Genomic DNA, 14,490 nt, shown 5'->3' with positions numbered 1-14,490 from the left:
TGATGAGCTCTTCTGCACGTGAACCACACTGATGAGCTCTTCTGCACGTGAACCACACTGATGAGCTCTTCTGCACTTGAACCACACTGATGAGCTCTTCTGCACTTGAACCACACTGATGAGCTCTTCTGCACTTGAACTACACTGATGAGATCTTTCTATACGTGAACTACACCGATGAGCTCTTCTGCACGTGAACTCCACCGATGAGCTCTTCTGCACGTGAACCACACCGATGAGCTCTTCTGCACGTGAACCACACCGATGAGCTCTTCTGCACGTGAACTACACTGATGAGCTCTTCTGCATGTGAACTACACTGAAGAGCTCTTCTGCACGTGAACTACACTGATGAGCTCTTCTGCACGTGAACTACACTGATGAGCTCTTCTGCACGTAAACTACACCGACGAGCTCTTCTGCACTTGAACTCCACCGACGAGCTCTTCTGCACGTGAACTCCACCGACGAGCTCTTCTGCACGTGAACTCCACCGACGAGCTCTTCTGCACTTGAACCACACCGATGAGCTCTTCTGCACTTGAACCACACCGATGAGCTCTTCTGCACTTGAACCACACCGATGAGCTCTTCTGCACTTGAACCACACCGATGAGCTCTTCTGCACTTGAACTACACTGATGAGCTCTTCTGCACGTGAACCACACTGATGAGCTCTTCTGCACGTGAACCACACTGATGAGCTCTTCTGCACTTGAACCACACTGATGAGCTCTTCTGCACTTGAACCACACTGATGAGCTCTTCTGCACTTGAACCACACTGATGAGCTCTTCTGCACTTGAACCACACTGATGAGCTCTTCTGCACTTGAACCACACTGATGAGCTCTTCTGCACTTGAACTACACCGATGAGATCTTTCTATACGTGAACTACACCGATGAGCTCTTCTGCACGTGAACTCCACCGATGAGCTCTTCTGCACGTGAACTCCACCGATGAGCTCTTCTGCACGTGAACTCCACCGATGAGCTCTTCTGCACGTGAACCACACCGATGAGCTCTTCTGCACGTGAACTACACTGATGAGCTCTTCTGCATGTGAACTACACTGAAGAGCTCTTCTGCACGTGAACTACACTGATGAGCTCTTCTGCACGTGAACTACACCGATGAGCTCTTCTGCACGTAAACTACACCGACGAGCTCTTCTGCACTTGAACTCCACCGACGAGCTCTTCTGCACGTGAACTCCACCGACGAGCTCTTCTGCACTTGAACCACACCGATGAGCTCTTCTGCACTTGAACCACACCGATGAGCTCTTCTGCACTTGAACCACACCGATGAGCTCTTCTGCACTTGAACCACACCGATGAGCTCTTCTGCACTTGAACCACACCGATGAGCTCTTCTGCACTTGAACCACACTGATGAGCTCTTCTGCACTTGAACTACACTGATGAGCTCTTCTGCACGTGAACCACACTGATGAGCTCTTCTGCACGTGAACCACACTGATGAGCTCTTCTGCACTTGAACCACACTGATGAGCTCTTCTGCACTTGAACCACACTGATGAGCTCTTCTGCACTTGAACTACACCGATGAGATCTTTCTATACGTGAACTACACCGATGAGCTCTTCTGCACGTGAACTCCACCGATGAGCTCTTCTGCACTTGAACCACACCGATGAGCTCTTCTGCACGTGAACCACACCGATGAGCTCTTCTGCACGTGAACTACACTGATGAGCTCTTCTGCATGTGAACTACACTGAAGAGCTCTTCTGCACGTGAACTACACTGATGAGCTCTTCTGCACGTGAACTACACTGATGAGCTCTTCTGCACTTGAACTACACTGATGAGCTCTTCTGCACTTGAACTACACTGATGAGCTCTTCTGCACGTGAACTACACTGATGAGCTCTTCTGCATGTGAACTACACTGAAGAGCTCTTCTGCACGTGAACTACACTGATGAGCTCTTCTGCACGTGAACTACACTGATGAGCTCTTCTGCACTTGAACTACACTGATGAGCTCTTCTGCACTTGAACTACACTGATGAGCTCTTCTGCACGTGAACCACACTGATGAGCTCTTCTGCACGTGAACCACACTGATGAGCTCTTCTGCACGTGAACTACACCGATGAGCTCTTCTGCACTTGAACTACACCGATGAGCTCTTCTGCACTTGAACCACACCGATGAGCTCTTCTGCACGTGAACCACACCGATGAGCTCTTCTGCACGTGAACTCCACCGATGAGCTCTTCTGCACGTGAACTCCACCGATGAGCTCTTCTGCACGTGAACTACACCGATGAGCTCTTCTGCACGTGAACTACACTGAAGAGCTCTTCTGCACGTGAACTACACTGATGAGCTCTTCTGCACTTGAACTACACTGATGAGCTCTTCTGCACTTGAACTACACTGATGAGCTCTTCTGCACTTGAACTACACTGATGAGCTCTTCTGCACGTGAACTACACTGATGAGCTCTTCTGCACGTGAACTACACTGAAGAGCTCTTCTGCACGTGAACTACACTGATGAGCTCTTCTGCACGTGAACTACACTGATGAGCTCTTCTGCACGTGAACTACACTGATGAGCTCTTCTACACGTGAACCACACTGATGAGCTCTTCTACACGTGAACCACACCGATGAGCTCTTCTGCACGTGAACCACACCGATGAGCTCTTCTGCACGTGAACTACACCGATGAGCTCTTCTGCACTTGAACCACACCGATGAGCTCTTCTGCACTTGAACCACACCGATGAGCTCTTCTGCACTTGAACCACACCGATGAGCTCTTCTGCACGTGAACTACACCGATGAGCTCTTCTGCACGTGAACTACACCGATGAGCTCTTCTGCACGTGAACTACACCGATGAGCTCTTCTGCACGTGAACTACACTGAAGAGCTCTTCTGCACGTGAACTACACTGATGAGCTCTTCTGCACGTGAACTACACTGATGAGCTCTTCTGCACTTGAACCACACTGATGAGCTCTTCTGCACTTGAACTACACTGATGAGCTCTTCTGCACTTGAACTACACTGATGAGCTCTTCTACACGTGAACTACACTGATGAGCTCTTCTGCACATGAACTACACTGATGAGCTCTTCTGCACTTGAACTACACTGATAGCTCTTCTGCACGTGAACCACACTGATGAGCTCTTCTGCACGTGAACTACACTGAAGAGCTCTTCTGCACTTGAACCACACTGATGAGCTCTTCTGCACGTGAACCACACTGATGAGCTCTTCTGCACTTGAACCACACTGATGAGCTCTTCTGCACGTGAACCACACTGATGAGCTCTTCTGCACGTGAACCACACTGATGAGCTCTTCTACACGTGAACTACACTGATGAGCTCTTCTACACGTGAACCACACTGATGAGCTCTTCTGCACGTGAACCACACTGATGAGCTCTTCTGCACGTGAACCACACTGATGAGCTCTTCTACACGTGAACTACACTGATGAGCTCTTCTACACGTGAACCACACTGATGAGCTCTTCTGCACGTGAACTCCACCGATGAGCTCTTCTGCACATGAACTACACTGATGAGCTCTTCTGCACTTGAACTACACTGATAGCTCTTCTGCACGTGAACCACACTGATGAGCTCTTCTGCACGTGAACCACACTGATGAGCTCTTCTGCACTTGAACCACACTGATGAGCTCTTCTGCACGTGAACCACACTGATGAGCTCTTCTGCACTTGAACCACACTGATGAGCTCTTCTGCACGTGAACCACACTGATGAGCTCTTCTGCACGTGAACCACACTGATGAGCTCTTCTACACGTGAACTACACTGATGAGCTCTTCTACACGTGAACCACACTGATGAGCTCTTCTGCACGTGAACCACACTGATGAGCTCTTCTGCACGTGAACCACACTGATGAGCTCTTCTGCACTTGAACCACACTGATGAGCTCTTCTGCACGTGAACCACACTGATGAGCTCTTCTGCACGAGAACCACACTGATGCCCTAGAGCCGCGTCTTCACCTCTAACTCAAACGAAGATCAGACAACGAGTCTGTACTCACAATAATGGCGGAAGCATCCCGGCCGACTGGACTGTATCCAATCCTGAGTCATATAGGTGCCATTAGCCCGGTTTCCACTCAGTTCTCCGTTTATCCGTCTGTGTTTCTGCGGCTCAGCGGGACTCTCGCCGATCACAGGGCGCCGCCATACTGTTCAAATCCAACTTTATTAGTTCCGCTACAGAGACAAACCCGGCGCGCCGCGCCACTGTCAACACCACAGCGCCGTCCCCTCTCCCTCACTGTGTAAAGGAGGACTGTTACATTCACTGTCACCATATTTCATTAATATTACTTTTTTTTTTTTTCATTTTTAAGCGTCGTTAAAAGTAATAAAAACGGGATTAATGAGACATTGTTCTGTTTCGTCTCATTCACACTAAAGGAACAGCGACATTATTAACCACACACAAAACACACTCACAGGAAGGAAACACACCTAGCAAAGGAAAAACACAACTTTTAGAATTTTCATAAAGTAAGAAATTCATAAAACGAGGAGGAGCTGAAGTAGTTTTACTCCTGTGTTACTTCCAAATACCGCAGACCACAAAGTACAGTAATCACGCATTTGTGTTGCTAGTCATAAGTGTCATTACACAGCAATATTTCATAAGGAAACGGGTTACATATGCTGTGAGTGATATTTGTATCCATAACATTAAATATTTTAGGAATACAGACCCTTTTAACATGTCTGTATTAACAAGCACTGAAAATCCATCTCAAATATTACTGAATAAAAGCTGAATTGACCTCAAACCTTTGATATGCTCAGACTGTATATCTGGTGCCACATTAACACTACATTTATATATATATAAATACTACATGAGTAATATAATATAATAAATTATCATTTAGAAATACATTTTTATGTTACATTTTCTGCAGCAACCCAACATGATTTACAAATAACAAAAATGTTATTCATGTTCAGTGATAATAATAATAATAATAATAATATACATATATATATATATATATATATATATATATATATATATATATATATATATATATATATATTGGGATGTTTGCTGTTGCTATGAATACCCACTTATTACCATGGTTATTACCAAAGAGGTCTCTGAGGCCTTCAGGTTGTACATGCAGATGAGTCTGGGAAGTGCAACAACTGGCAACATGGCCAGATCAGACTACAGGCAGCTCTCAAACCAGCTGAAGTCAAAGTACAGCATCTACTATCCGAAAGAGATCTATTTACTATATATATATATATATTTATATATACTACACCCCGCGTGGAGGATGGTGGTCTCTTCCTGCTACTTCCCTGAAATGTGTTTTTGCAGACAGGGTGTTTTTTTGAGTGATGCCATAGAAGAACCACTTCTGGTTCCATGAAGAACCACGTTTGTCATAGAGATATTTGTGAGTGTGAAGAACCTTTAAAGATCCCAAAATGCTTAGTCTTGATGCAGAAATTCTTCATCAATTTAAAGGTCATAAAAAAAAGGTCAGAAAATCTTTCCAAGAAAACGACTCTAGGCTAGAGTATCCGGCTAGAGTATCCGGTTTGCTGGTTGTCGTGACGCAGGCATGGATCAGCTCTCACCAAACCACTTCAACATAAACTTTCTATCAGATTTATTTCTGTACAGCGCAGTAGGCCTTTTGCCAGGCATGAAAAACTCGGTGTTGGACGTTTCTGCCTGTTACCTTAGCAACCCTTTTATCTCTCCAACACCAGATTGTTTTCAGTTGGAGGATTTAGATTTGCGAAGCTGCACAGAGGCAAACACATAAGACCAAATGCAGCTTCTTCAAACACACAGCGGGGAGTCTGCTGCGCTCTCAGAAATGAGATTGTGTGCATTTGAAATAAGATTATTGAAGGAAAGCAATATTTTCGAAAGTGTGCATTTCATCCGGCTAAGTGTGCAGAGGGCATCCCAGATCTTCAATAGACTGTGGAGGGGGAATACAGTCAGAATGTGCAGATTATGCATCTGCAGTCCTGTGTCTAAGCCCAGTAGAGTCTCTGATATTGGACGGCCTTTCATGCCTTTTCATCAAAAGGCGTTCAAGGATAGCAGCAGGTTCTGTTACTGGTAGCCAATGCAACTGTTGAAGGGTGGGGGGGGGGTGTGATGTGATGTGCGGAGATTTTTCAAGGCATTAAGTAGTATTTTTACCTGAAATTGGCATTTTTTTAAATCATTGTGATGCTCCACTGACCTGCAATTGAGAGAATGGCATCTCTATCGTTGCTATTCAACAGAACTGCACTATGTAACTTTGGTGAAGCGCTTGGGAAAACATGCTGAGTTATCCGAGATAGTCCACGGGCCCTATCTTACACCCTGTGCGAGGTGGGGAATGGCAACTGACACGCTGATTGGTTTATTGTACGTTACACCCAAAAGACACCCATGATTAATTAAGAGACTTAGTACATGCCTTTTGTGCTTTTCAAGCAGCGCAAGGGGTACTTTTCCCGTCCTTACGATAGCAGACACACTGACCCCCCCCCCAAATCAAGGCGTGGTGCCCAGTTGAAGGCTTGCCTAAAGATCGCAGAAATGGTTTCACTTGTACAATGAAGGGGACAGCTTAGCATTCTCCACCTGTAGGGGGAGTCCATGAGCTAAAAATAACAATTCTGGCATAATGCTGCTTTAATGAGCTGCTGAATAACTGAATTGAATGTACTGTAGGGGGAAAAGTGACGGTAGCCCAAAAAACAGACAGCTACAATAGTCTAACCTAGATGGAATGAAGGCATGTACCAGGATCTCAGCATCTTTAGAAGTCAGCATAGGATGCAGATGAGCAATCCTGTGCAGATGGAAATACGCTGACCTTTAATATGTCTTACAATAGGATTTCATATGTGGTGGAAAGGGAGGTCAAAGAGGTCACCAAGGTTTTGCGCATAGTTGTGTCGTCACTTTGTAGTTGCCGCCATGTTGTTATGCCAATATTTAGAATTTAGGGTCTAAGAATGGCACCTCTGTACATTTTACATCTCCTGTACAACACTGGAGCCTCAGAATCCCTAGGTTGTTTAATAGTAGCTGTAATACTGATAATGCTACATGAAAGCTAATGCTACTGGGCTTCAGTTAGACATCAGTAAGCTACACTGACGTCTGTCAGGCTAAAGGGGTCAAGGATGACCACAACAATATTAAAAGAGATGAAAACCAATATGAATCTGGTCACGTTGAGCAGTGTAGCCTGATTGCGGGTCAGCGTGCAGGGCTTGTCAAAGCAAGCTAAGAAGGGAAAGCTGAAATTGTGAAAGCTAAACAATCCAGCTTCTGCTGGTAACTGGTTTCAGATGATCAAAGATGGAGGAGACAACCAGGTTTGAGGGTCACGGTGTGTCAGTTCCATGTACCAAACTCTCATTAGTCAAATAGTCCAAGGAAAATACAGTTTGACATAATTTGGCCCCTTTAAGCATTAAACATTAAGGTGCAGGAGATATCATAATTTAATGAATGCAGAATCAGATAGTTCTGATGTTAGCCTGCTGAACCTGAGGCACAGCTCCACCATCATACATCACAGTGAAACCAGCATGTACACCCGGGGCTCAACAGGAGATAGCACTAAGGGAAAAACCAGGAAGGAATTAGGTCTCTGACAAATTGATGTCCAAGACACTGCCTCTCCCCTTTGCAACCAGCTTATAAGCTGCTGCAAAATCTTCATTATTACAGCAAGAGCTGTTAGTAGACCCCAAAAGGAGCAGCATCTGGTAGATTTATGACAGTTTACATATATACACTATATGTCCATCTGTTTCTGGACAACACGTCTAATGAATGCATTGAGCTACTTTTATTGCACTCATTGCTGACACACACACAACTTGTCTAGTCCCTGTAGAGAAGTATTGTCAATAGAATAGGACTCTCTGGTCAATAGAATAGGACTCTCTGGAGCAGATGAACATGAACCTTTTGGCATGATGCCTAATGCCAGGCATGGGCTAGAGGGGTATAAAGCCCCCCAGCATTGAGCTGTGAAGCAGTGGAACTGTGCTCTCTGGAATTATGGTTGGTGCTCAATCCATACTTTTGGGATGAGTTGGGGAAGTTTGGATGAGGTGGGATGATCATCCAACATCCTGACCTTAGTAATGCTCTTGTCGGTGAATGGGATCAAATCCTCACAGCAATGCTCCAATATCTAGTAGAAAAACTTCTTCCTTGGACAGTAGAGACAGTTACCCGATAGTCCGAAGTCCCTGATTTTGGACTACACTTAGCAGGTGTCCCAATACTTTTGTCTATTAAGTGTTTATCAGTTGTTGTGCATTACAATTCAACCTATTGCACATGGCACAGTGCAGTTCTATAAGGTACGTATGATAAAATGCAAAATCTGCTGAAAACGGCAACTTGACCATGCCATTGGTCAAGTGATCATGTGATTCCACACAGCTAGACTCAGGCCTGCCAGGTAGCCAGCCGTATTCATTCAGTTCTAATTAGACTGTAAACACAGTCTTGTACCTTCAAGACTCCCTCTTAAATGATTTTTCCTTCCTCACTATTGGCAAATAGGGATTGCAAAAATTGCTGTCAACCTTTATCGATTGTCATGGATTACATTAAGAGGATTTAACAATATGCGATAAGTCACCGGTGACCCCCTTAATCCCTGCATTGATCTTTACTGATGTGGCTTGACCTTTCTGGGCTATAAATGGAAAAATGTTGAACAGTGTGTTTGACCAAGTGAAGATTGTGGCTAGTCAATTATTCAGAAGAAGTATTCATGAAGTATGAGCTCCAATCAAAATTAAACTTTATTGAATAATGAAGCAAATGAGTGAAAGAAGAGGCTGAAAATGTGCCAGTGTCAGTTAATCAGTTTGGACCCCTTTACACTCCAAGGCTTATTACACACTACAGGAATTCTGTACAAACTGGTGGGGCTATTCTTTGGTAATAGAAGCATATAATAACCCTTTAAGGAGGTTACACATGGAGAATAAAGAGAAACCCTTAAAAAATGTGGCAGTAAGCCATTGAACTAGGTTGATTCAACTCAAAGATGTACTTTGACCAAAACAGTGGTTTATTGAACATATATGTTGGAAACATTAAGTATTTTTAGGGGTGGGGTAGGTGGTTGTTGGGTCAGGTTCACTATTTGTTGCAGTGTTGTGTCCTGATGTAACACACCACATTTTACCATTTGCCATTTCTCACACATTTTGAACCACCTCTTGTTCCCCCACCCCTCCAAAACAGCCTCTGGATGAATTTGCTCTGGATTTCACTGATCCAGACAAACACGCTCTGAAGCGGCAGTGGCGACTTTCTGAAAGAGGACTAGCTAACTAGCTAGTCAGTTACAGATGGGCCTGCTCGCTTCACCAAAGTTACATAGTGCAGCAAAGAGCCTTTAGTAGCACTGATATGCTACTAAAGATAAGCTATAGATATGCTACTCTCAAAATGACAGGTCAGTAAAGTGCTACAATGGTTTTTAAGCTGTTTTTAAGGTGCATACACTATAGAGTGATACATAAGCTACATAGTGCTTATGTACAAAATGAGGGCCAGTTGAAAGAGGTAAATGTGGGAAGAAACTAAGCCAGTCGCCCAGGCTGGCTAGCATTGTGCTAAGCAATGGGGTAGAGGGAGAACTATCCTACACACCTGAATCGGAGGTGGCTGTGGCCTCAAATCTTAGAAATCTGTTGTTGACCTTGTTTGAATGTTTTGCAGAGATTTTATTATGTATGATGATCAATCTGATGTGTGGTGCACATGTGTGTGACCGTGCGGAAGGCTGAAGGTTTGAATGTGGGGTTGTGCCGATGGTATGTCATCTTCAGGGGAAAATAAGGCTCAGTTCAGTTCAGTTCAGTTCAAAGTCGGTGCCCTTATACCACTTCAAGGGCAACTTGTGAAATGGTTCCAGTTGAAAGGAAGGGAGGAAGATAAAACTGACACCAAATGAGAAAATAATAGACATCACAAATCTTGTGCAGTGATGGAGACACATTGTCCACAGGGACTGAAGGAGTGACGGGCCCCTTTCGATTTCAAGTTGTCTTTGATTACTTCTCAGTCACAGCTGCGTGTGGAGATCTAGGCTGAATCTGAGGGAAGATTGATAAGAACACTGTAAGAGCTACAGAAATCACTAAGTACCGTGTTTCCCTAAAACTCTGCTTTCCGCCATATGGAACCTCTCATTGTAGACGTTCTCCAAAGCCCGTCTTCACGATTACGCTCCCTCTGATCGGCTCACATCCTCCGCAGGTCATTATTCACTTCATCTGTGGCGATGGGTTCTTAATGAGCAGCAGGCGGATATCTCTCAATCGCCCCTCCCTATGTCTCTCAGCGTCTGATCAAACGCTAAATCCGGTGTGACTGGGGTGAGGCATGCACGCTGTCGCAACCTCAAGCACCCACAGCTAGTACTCGTCCTCAAATCTCTCTGCAGACAAACAAGCCAATTTCTACAGCAGGTCAGATACGGACAGAGTTGGAAAGCGAGATAAGGCTTTGAGAGAAGGGATGTGCATGCATCAGCCTGCCCGACTTGACCTGTCCTACATTTGCCTGCCCAGTGCTGCCCAGTGGAGAAGAACATGCACTTGCCTTTACTGTAGGTTAAGGCCCGATGTAAGGGCTATACTATAATAACTATGATAGTTCTGTTTATATTAAAGGGACTAATAAAGGAGGTAGCATGACTTTCCAAACATACCACTCAGTGATCAGTTCTAGCACGCAAGTAGGGGTGCAAAGACTAATCGACTTTGCCAACTAAAATCGAAGACCAAATTAATTGTCAACTAATATATGGTCGAGAAGTATAGTATAATAGTTGAGAAGAAGGCCACCAATAAGATCACCTTAAATTGAACTGGACTAGAGCTGTGACCACTACTTTAATATGGGTTCAAATTTCTATATAATTTCCCTAAAAAACAACAGATTTGCCCAGTTTCAAACATGGCAGGCTGGATTTACACGTCAGTGTTAGACGACAGGAGCATACTCAATAACAACAGCAGTGTGGTACACAGCCATGCCCACATGCATGTGAAGTTTGACCACAGTTATTACTGTCAGACTAGGGTAAAAACTAAGGACACTGCAGACTCGCTTAACTTACAGTGTCTTTCCCAGCGAATCTCCTCCAGCTTGAAAAGGGCTGCTAACTACACTATGAAACTTTGGTGAAGCAGGCAGGACCTGCAAGAACTGCTTAACACTGGTGTACTGGTGTAAAAATCCATCTCAGTCCACATGCTCCGTTCACTTTCGGTGAAGGTTCTGTATCTCTCAGCTCGTCCAGAAATGCATGTGTACAGTATGTCCTTTAGTGGAGACTCGAAGACTGAATTCCACCTCCCGACTGTAGGGGGAACCCAGGAGCAAGAAATACCAATTCTCACATAATGCTGCTGTAACTCATTAGGGATGTATTAGGCCTAATTCATGCAGGTCACTTGTGATTTGAACCGTAGCAATGACCATACATCAGTCCCTTTGCTCTTGATTAGAACAAGACAAGTCATAGCATAAGCAGATGCCGACTCCAGCGCGTGGCTTATTTGCATCCAACAGAGCCGATTAGATTAAATGCATCTGCAAACCTCCACCAGAGACTGATGGGTGAGTGTTCCAGAGCAGACAAGGCCCACGCCTCCATCAGTCCTTCCAGTCATTTCCTCTGGAGCATGCCAACAGGACAGCGTCCGGCGTGGTCAGTTTTTTTTTTCTTTCAGATGTTGTCTGGCGGTGTTGTGCGCGCGACGGTGACTCATCTGGCTGACAGTTCTGCTCGACTCCTGCAAGAGATTAGCAGTTCCCCCAGCGCTCGGCATTCTTTCCGCTCTCCCCTTGCCCCTTCCTTTCCTACTGTGCGCTCCAACAGGGCCCCCCTTGCTAATTAACGTTACTAATTAGCGTTCTGATCCCATTAGCTGCATCTTTAAGACAGCGTGGGAACAGTGGGTGCACTGCACCACACACCCAGCTTGAGTTGAGATTGCCTTGTCTCAAGATGTCGTCTCCACTGTACTGTTGAGTGCTCCCCGTCCACAGCCCTAATCGGTGCAATTCGTGCAAGTGCACATACAGTTCCTAAAATTTCCTTTGAAGGACCTTTTGAAGCACAATCGAAAGGGATTAGAGGTTGACATCTCTAAACGTCAATGAGCCAGCGGTCAGTCTGGGATGGGCTAGTCATGCGACTGGCCATCAGCGCGAAGACAAGAGTTACCACCATGGCAAATCAATGGAGCCTGATCTACAAAGGACCAGGAGGTTTGAGAGCATCAGGCAAACATCACCCAGCATCCAGCGCCTAATTAAGACAGGCACGTGCGCGTGTGTCGCTGGTCACTAATAAAAGAGCGGCGGCTCTTCTCCAAAAGTCAGTGGAAACCAGCCAGGAAGTCCAAGGTCTTGTCGTTTTTTTCCGCTTGAAGAAAGAGACGCATTTAGGAAAAATGAATCTTTTATATACTCTTGGCACAAGAGACTTTTATCTCTGTTCCATTAGCATTTTTGGCACTGGACCAATTTACATTTTTATAGCATAATTAATGAACAAGAAAGTCATTTACATTTTCCTTTCTAACGGCTGCCACAGTGTCTGGAGCGGACCTTGGATATTTTCCCCGGCCTGCACTGAGAATTTGGACAATGCGCTCAATTTTGGTGGTGGTTGGGGGGGGGGGGTTAAGACGGCAGGGAAGAAAGAGGCAAGATGATGAATACTGAATACTGATTTGATAAACAACAGGGAGGGGTAGAGCAGAGCTGCTCTTTTCAGGTGTAAATGGAAGGCAAATGTGGCCTGTGTCTTTCACGTCAGTTGGACCCCACATCAAACGCTGGGAGGCAGGACTCCAGCACAAATTAAGCCATTTGAGCAGCACTGAGAAAGACAATCCATACAGGTGTCATGCATATTCCTCAGGCAGCATGAAAGCAGAGCTGTCGGGCTCATTACTTTTCTCTCTTCTAGTTCCTGAGTTTCCCTTATTCAAGATAAAATTTAAAAATAGTTAGACATAGAGTCGGGTCCATAAGTATTTGGACAGTGACATAATTGTTGTCTGTACAACCCCGTCATGTTGAATTGGATAAGTTAGCAAGATTTTCAGCCTTAATTCAAAGGGTTTAATATATAATATTGCGCTGCTTTTTGACATAGCCCCTTTATTTTCACAGGCTCAAACGTAATGAGGAACATAGTTATTAATATAAGGAGCATTTTCAGTACAAAATTTCAATGCAAATCCAATGCCAAAAGTCAATGACTGCCTTAAGTCTGGAACCAAGACTACCCAGAGATGCACTATTACAGCTTTCTTTAGTTGCTGCATGATTGTGGGCCTTTCTGTCTTTAGTTTTTTGCCTTCAGTAAGTCAAAAGCTGCTCAGTTGGGTTGACGTCAGGTTAAAGGCAAAGACATTGGCTGTTCTTAAGATGATCTCGGGTTTAAGTATGTTTTGGGTCATTATTCCTCTGTACTCTGAAGCACCATCCTATTCGTTTTATAGCATATAACTGAATCTGAACAGAAGGTATAAGTCTGTACACTTCAAAATTCCCCCTGGCCATATATGCCCATGCATTACAGTGCCTCCACCATGTTTGACAGATGACGTGCTATGCCTCAACACTTCCTTTTTTTGTCTATACTCAATTTAATCTTGGTTTTATCAGTTCAAAGAATGACCCAGAACTGATTGGGCTTTTTAAATAATTTCGTACTGCCTTATCTCACCATTGAGTTCTTAAGTGTTACCAGAGGCTTGCGCACTCTGTATTTACATTCATGAAGGTTGACTTTGACAATGATTTGTCTACCTCCTACAGAGTGTTTTTAAGCTGATGGGCCTGGTGACCCTAGGCTCAAGTGTGCCCACTCTGTTGGCAGTGCTATTCTATAGAGAATATACAAGCTGTATGAGCACAATTAAAAGCCTGTCTGGAAAGTAGAGTGGGTGTCTGGAGACTTTTGGACATATTGTGTACAATCAGAATATCTAAAAAGAGCTGTATTTTAATGGCTTCCTTTAATGCAACTTCATAGCCAATGATCAGAAGGGTTTATAATTGTGTTTTGAATAAACACTGTCCTAATAATTGCGGACACCGCTTTTCACGAGTGCATTCAATAGAGTGGTATTGTCAATAGAGTGGGACCTTTTTGGAGCCGTGTTAACTGAACTGTGTTAAATACTTTTGGGATGAGTTGACCTCATTAACACTTTTGTCACTGAATGCAATCAAATTCTCACAGCAGGGCTCCAATTTCTAGTAAGAAGCCTTCCCTGGACAGTACACACAGTTACGCAGACAAAAGCAGAATAACTCTTTTACATTCTTTTTAATACCCTTCATTTCTTAAGAAGCAATGAATCAGCAGGTGTCCCAATACTTTTGTGCATATAGTGT

The 14,490-nt window shown here is 44.5% G+C and overlaps 1 protein-coding gene across 1 annotated transcript in view; it reads right to left on the bottom strand.

Annotated features, from left to right (window-relative positions):
- Positions 1–4,289, bottom strand: part of lars2 (leucyl-tRNA synthetase 2, mitochondrial) — an 87,025-nt gene extending 82,736 nt beyond the window's left edge. The window contains exon 1 of the mRNA XM_072680091.1: positions 4,070–4,289. Within this exon, the coding sequence (XP_072536192.1) occupies positions 4,070–4,086 (17 nt within the window). The 5' untranslated portion in view covers positions 4,087–4,289. The remainder of the gene's footprint in view (positions 1–4,069) is intronic.
- Between the last annotated feature and the right edge of the window lie 10,201 nt (positions 4,290–14,490).

Source organism: Salminus brasiliensis, chromosome 5 (assembly GCF_030463535.1).
Source record: "Salminus brasiliensis chromosome 5, fSalBra1.hap2, whole genome shotgun sequence".
NCBI lineage: Eukaryota > Metazoa > Chordata > Actinopteri > Characiformes > Bryconidae > Salminus > Salminus brasiliensis.
Note: the sequence above shows the minus strand (reverse complement) of the source record. Positions and strands in the feature narration are given on the sequence as shown.